This window comes from Embiotoca jacksoni, unplaced genomic scaffold (assembly GCF_022577435.1).
Source record: "Embiotoca jacksoni isolate LCO1_2020_lvr unplaced genomic scaffold, fEmbJac1.0.p SCAF_114, whole genome shotgun sequence".
NCBI classification, from domain to species: domain Eukaryota; kingdom Metazoa; phylum Chordata; class Actinopteri; family Embiotocidae; genus Embiotoca; species Embiotoca jacksoni.
In genome coordinates, this window is record NW_027185246.1 from 371,501 (window position 1) to 377,500 (window position 6,000).

The 6,000-nt window shown below is 49.4% G+C and overlaps 1 protein-coding gene across 1 annotated transcript in view; it reads left to right on the forward strand.

Moving 5' to 3' along the window:
• LOC138194816 (collagen alpha-6(VI) chain-like) overlaps window positions 1-6,000 on the forward strand; it is a 52,375-nt gene that overhangs the window by 37,285 nt on the left and 9,090 nt on the right. The window contains exons 24-39 of the mRNA XM_069143805.1: window positions 700-753; window positions 1,439-1,474; window positions 1,557-1,619; window positions 1,699-1,761; window positions 2,080-2,142; window positions 2,221-2,283; window positions 2,372-2,422; window positions 3,165-3,200; window positions 3,285-3,347; window positions 3,427-3,489; window positions 3,617-3,649; window positions 3,739-3,775; window positions 4,403-4,414; window positions 4,733-5,226; window positions 5,640-5,736; window positions 5,848-6,000. The exon at window positions 5,848-6,000 is cut by the window's right edge and continues 501 nt beyond it. Of these exons, the coding sequence (XP_068999906.1) occupies window positions 700-753; window positions 1,439-1,474; window positions 1,557-1,619; window positions 1,699-1,761; window positions 2,080-2,142; window positions 2,221-2,283; window positions 2,372-2,422; window positions 3,165-3,200; window positions 3,285-3,347; window positions 3,427-3,489; window positions 3,617-3,649; window positions 3,739-3,775; window positions 4,403-4,414; window positions 4,733-5,226; window positions 5,640-5,736; window positions 5,848-6,000 (1,381 nt within the window). The remainder of the gene's footprint in view (window positions 1-699; window positions 754-1,438; window positions 1,475-1,556; window positions 1,620-1,698; window positions 1,762-2,079; window positions 2,143-2,220; window positions 2,284-2,371; window positions 2,423-3,164; window positions 3,201-3,284; window positions 3,348-3,426; window positions 3,490-3,616; window positions 3,650-3,738; window positions 3,776-4,402; window positions 4,415-4,732; window positions 5,227-5,639; window positions 5,737-5,847) is intronic.

The following is a 6,000-nucleotide window of genomic DNA, read 5'->3' on the forward strand; positions in this document are numbered from 1 at the left end:
AGCTTTAGACTGTAATATAGAAACAAAGAATACATCTACTTTCAAAATAAGAACTTTACACTGTAATATACAAACAAAGAATATATCTGCTTTCAAAATAAGAGCTTTACATGCTTTTTAAATCACATTCATTCAACACTAAAACTAAGTTCAGTCTCTTCCAGCTGGAAGTGGAGAAAACTCATTGAACATGTTCCTCATTCATCATAAGACTACATTACTCACAAACCCCGTCACCTCCTGTTGTCGCGGTTACCTAGCAGTTGTTTAGTTTGATGGTGAGAGGAGAGGGGGTGGAGCTTTGATGTTTGAGAATGAACACTTAGTTTTTGGTAATAAAGTCAGTTTTATTTTGAAAGGAGACTTTACGATGTCATACTTTCATCAGAGCTTCTGATCACGACAGTTTTTTGCAGCAATTTTGCAAAGTTCCTGCAAAATTTTGTGTAGAGTGCTTGAATTTGTGCTAATTATTGTGATTGCCTGGAGGACTGATGATAATAATAATAATATAATAATAATGATTATTATTTTGAGTTTATATGTGTTTTTCTACATCATAAAGAGGTTCCCTTCACAGTCCCAGTTGGACTCTTCCAGCAGTATTACAGGACAGCATCAGGGGCTTCTGGGTAATGTAGTCTTCAGTCAGGTCAGACAATCCTGCAAGAGTGAGTCACTTCCTGTTTGAATCCACAGGGGGAACCTGGACCGAAGGGGAAGCCGAGTGTAGCCGGAGACATCGGGAACCCGGTGAGACCTCTGACCTTCACATGACACACGCATGTAGATAAATCTAATAACAATAGTAATAATAGCATGAACAGTTTTGACGGGTTCGTCTGTGTAGTCTGGCCTTCAGTAGAATTTTATTTATTTTATGTAGATACCTGTTTACTCAGTTTTGATATTTTATGTAACTTGACAGTGAATTTTATTGATTAATTTAACTATTTATTCATAACTTTTAGTTTTCATTTGTATGAAGCATTTTTACTAATTAATTCTGATTGATTGACGACTCAAAAATGACGCTTTCAAAAAAACTACGTTTAAAGATATGACACATACTGGGACGAAATAAAAAAAACAACATCAACGGTAACCATGGCGACCGTAAAACCTGTCCTCTAAGAGGGACACACAGGAGGGTCGTCGGGTTTAAGAAAAGTTGGTCGTTTGGGTCGAGTATGACGCGGACACAGGTTTAGGAAGAAAAGGACCCGGTCAGAGGTTCTGGGTTCTTCTACGACCCGCATCATGTGACACTGCAGGCGGTTCTGGGCTGCAGCGAGCCTCAGATCGACAGCAGGTTCTGGTATCGGTGTCAGTGAAGCAGCTGTTGTTGCAGTCTTATGTTTCCTGGATGCCGACGAATCGGAGCAGAGCTGTCTGTTGCTATGGTGAATAAAACGTGTCTGTGTCCTCCGCCCTGCAGGGTCCGGATGGGAGGCGAGGTCTGAGCGGCGTGAAGGTGGGAGAACCGACACACTCGGTGCTACTGAAGGTTTGTGGTTCTGTCACCAAACGTTCTGCTCTTCGTCCTCTTTCTGCAGGGAGCTCCAGGTGAGGGCGGAGCCGATGGACTCCGGGGCCTTCCAGGTGCTTCAGGTCCACAGGTGAGACTCCATGTTCAGTCCTTCTCTTTGTCCTCACTCTGCAGACACCAGTAGAAAACCTCTTCCTGTCTGTCTGCAGGGAAGCAGAGGAATCTCCGGGGAGAAAGGCATCAAAGGAACGCCGGGCTTCACTGGACCTCAGGTTTCTGTCTGCTGAAAAGGCTTTCATTTTGGAAGAGAAACAGGAAGTGTTGAAAAACCTGATGGGACCTGATGGAACCTGATGGGACCTGATGGGACCTGATGTGATCTGATGGGATCTGATGGGATCTGATGGAACCTGATGGGACCTGATGGGACCTGATGGAACCTGATGGGACCTGATGGGACCTGATGGGACCTGATGCGATGATGATTAAACTGTTTGTTTCTGAATGTGTCATAATGTTTGAACCAGCCAATCAGAATCCAGAAACGGACCTTCAGGTTCGTCCTGGTCTAACTGTCGGTGTTCCTGCAGGGTGGACCTGGAATAGGTGGGGAACGAGGAGCAGCGGGACGTCCTGGATTCAACGGACAGAAGGTCTGTTGTTGGACGTGATGGTGGAGGAAGTAGAACCAGATGTTCTGAAAGTTTGAACTGTTGTTGTTGTCGTTGAAGGGCCAACTGGGAGACCCGGGAGTCAAAGGAGCTCCAGGTTCTCGGGGACCCCGAGGGATGACGGTAGGACCTGAACATGCCCTGCCTTCAATATGAACTGCGTCCTTCCAGTCCAGTCGGAGACCCTGATTGTCTGCGGTTTTGTTTCTAGGGTCAGGACGGCAGAGACGGTTCTGGACTTGTTGGACGCAAAGGTGGAAAGGTAGAGCCGACCTTAAGATAACTGTCTGCAGGAAAAGATGTGAGTGGACAAAGAGTGAGTTAACTGGTTGATGAAGACGAGCAGCCGAAGAGGAGGAAGAGTCCCGTCGAAGCTCAAAACGTAGAAAGCCACGAGGAAGGTCGCAGCTTCCTCATCGGTCCTCAGATCTGTAACAACATTCATGTTCTTCACACAGTCTGTTTATAAAAGAGTTCGTAGCTTCAGGTCTGTAAAACGGTTCTGATCCAGAAGTGTCTTCAGCTGCAATACCAGCGAGTGCCACTAGAGGTCGGCTCCAAAAAGCCTCCGGCTCCATAGACTCCCATTCAACTTCTCTCATCAAATCCAAAGTGAATAAAATGTGTCCATCAGTTATCTCGGTGTTGTTAGCTAAAGTCACTCCTTCTTATTAGTTTTCTGGAGGTCCATCTGAAAATAATCCCTCATTCATTAGAAAAGAAGATTCAAGAAGACCTGTTTTTGGGGGCGTGTCTGTTTGATTGACAGATCTGTGGTGCAGTCAGGTTACAGCTATCGGTGGGCGGGACGTAGTATCGTCAGGTTTCTGATCAGATCGGTCAGATCCACCGCTGGCTCCTCCCCCAGCTCGTCCAAATATGGTCACTTCCTGCTCCAAACCGCTCCGAACTATCAAAAATGGAGTAAAAACTTGTGTGATGTTTCCTGGTTTTCTAATAAAGTTTAGAGGTTCTAACGGTTGCTGCTTCCTGTCTCCGTTCAGGGAGATCCGGGGTTTCCTGGTCACCCTGGTCTGCCGGTGAGTCCTTCCATTTTCCAAGAACTGGAATCTTAATGTGTGTTTACAGTCCCGACTGCTCACGGCTCGTTGTGTTGTGTTCAGGGCGAGGACGGCCTGTCGGGAGCGAAGGGACGTCCGGGACGCAAAGGGAACCGCGGTCGAGGGGTGAGAGAGAGTCTCCTTCTTCTTCTCTGTTCAACTGTTTCTGCTTCGGCGGTGACTAACATGTGAACGATGTGTGCAGGGAAAATCAGGCATGCCGGGAGTTAAAGGCGGGAAGGGAGGTACGGGACGTCCAGGACTGAAGGTGAGCGGTGCTGAGAGTTTCATCGACATCATCGTGGAGAAGGAGACGAACTTCGTTAGTCAGGAAATGTTCGTTAGCATCACGGTTTGACTGTCTAACCTGAAATCTGTCCTTCGTCCTCCTTCAGGGTCTCAAAGGTGCTCGGGGGGTTTCCACGCCTGTAAGTCCACTCACTCTGAGTTCACCTGCCGACGTGACTGACGGGAACGATGAAATATATTCACGCTAACTTCTGTTGTGTCGTCGCAGGTGTGCGAGCTGATCACCGTCGTCAGAGACAACTGTGGTACGTACGAGGTGTCACTCAACAACTCTGATGTTAGAATAATGAATCTATTTATCACATCTGATAATATCGTGAACATTTCAACACCACCATCTATCTTGGTTCATACTTCAAAGTGTCACTACTGCCCCCTTGTGGTCGTCGACTGCATCACTCTGCCTCCACACCGGCAGTATGTTTTCAGGTGAACGAGATATGTCCAGAACACCTCGAGGCAACTTCTTCGAACTTGGCAGAAACATTCACTCGGTACCAATGATGAACTGATAACATTTTGTTGGTCAAAGGTTAGAGGTCAAGGTTAAAGGTCAGGCTCACTGTCCCATCACATTGGCCCCAGCCCGTGAACACTATATTTGTAGTATATACAATGAGATCACGCCTGCTTCCTGCTATGAAGTCGATATCTCAGGAACGCATTCAGGAAACATACATTTACATGAACTACGACTTAAGTGGTTTGTAGGAAGACAACCGCAAGTCGCTGATTCAAGTTTTATTTCTAAAATGCTAAACTTTTCCATCTCCTTCTGAAATGTCCAACGTAACCTGTGAAACATGAGCCAACAGACGGGTGTGGTTGTGACACCTCCAGCTGAACCCTGCTGTTCCTCCTCTCCTCCACAGATTGCTGCCAGGGTACGTACACCTTTGTTTTACCGGCCTGAATGATCACGGCGAGGTGAGTACGCTGCAAAACCTCTGCTGCCAGCAGAGGGCGCCAAACAAGTGGAAGAAAATGATGTCAACACCTCTAAACCTCCTCGGTTCCAATGACAGTGAAGCAGGAGGAGGCCGACACCTCTCGGGTCTCTCTCCGTCACTCTTTATTTCCTGCCCGATGAAGAATGAACGCTGCAGGAAGACTTTGTGTTTGCGTTGGTCTGAACACTTTTCCCGCTGCGGGTTTCATTTGTCCAGTAGTTTCACCTGTGCTGTCCGTCTGGCCTCCTGCAGGTCAGATCCTGTGCCCCGTCCTCCCCACCGAGCTCGTCTTCGGCCTGGACATGTCGGAGGACGTGACCTCGGACGCCTTCGAGACGCAGCGCTCCGCCCTCCTCTCCCTGCTGGACGACCTCCGCGTCGCCGAGAGCAACTGTCCGACCGGCGCCCGCGTCGCCGTGGTGGCGTACAGCGCCTACACCAAGTACCTGATCCGCTTCCAGGACTACCGCCGCAAGAACCAGCTGATCGAGGCCGTGAAGAACATCGCCCTGGAGAGGACGTCCAACCGGCGCCACCTGGGGGCCGCCATGCGCTTCGTGGGTCAGTACATATTCAAACGCGTCCGATCAGGGCTGCGGATCAGGAAGGTGGCGGTCTTCTTCTCCAACGGGCCTTCGCAGGACGTCGACGACATCGTGACCGCCATGATGGAGTACCGGGGCCTCGACATCGTCCCGGCAGTCGTCTCTCTGAGGAACGCTCCCGCTGTCAGCCGGGCGATGGAGGTAGGTTCAGTTTGAACTTGGTGAAAACCAGGAAGTATTCAGGAAGAACGGAGGGTTTGATCTGATTGATTGAAGTTCCTCTGATAGACAGATGGTTCATCCAATCACCTGCCAGGTGTGTTTTGACTGTTTCTGCCCTTTTTCAGTTTCCCTTGAACGAACCATCTGGTTTGAGGGTCGTGACGGGACGACGACTCTTTGAGCTCGGTCAACTTAATCTGCACTTTTCAGTCATCATTAAATTCTGCTTTAACAAACTGCTGCCGGGTCTGAAAACGGATCTTGTGGTCCAGTCGGTATCTTGTACAGAACTGATATAAGTGCTGGCTGTTTCAGGGAACTGTCAGCTGTTGTAAGACTTCCTGTTCTCTTGTGAATAAAGTGAGTAACGGCAGCTGCTGTCTCCCGTTCAGGTGGACGACTCGGGCCGCTCCGTCTTCACGGTTCTGGGGAGGCAGCCGGACTGGGCCGAGGACCTCCGGAGGATCAAGAACTGTGCGATCTGTTACGGTGAGCGCCATGAGGAGTGTTCTGTCCTCAGTGACGTCCAGCAGACAGAAGGACACCGGTCTTTGGTTATAAACCTCCACCTAACACCTCTGCTTCCTGTTGCTCCTTCAGACCCCTGCAGGCCGTCCCAGGACTGCTCCTTCATCCAGGAGCCGCTGCAGCCTCAGCAGGCCGAGGTGGACCTGGTGATGGTTCTGGACGGCTCCAGGGAGATGCGGGCCGACGAGTACGCCGGCGCTCAGCGGCTGCTGGGCTCCGTGGTGG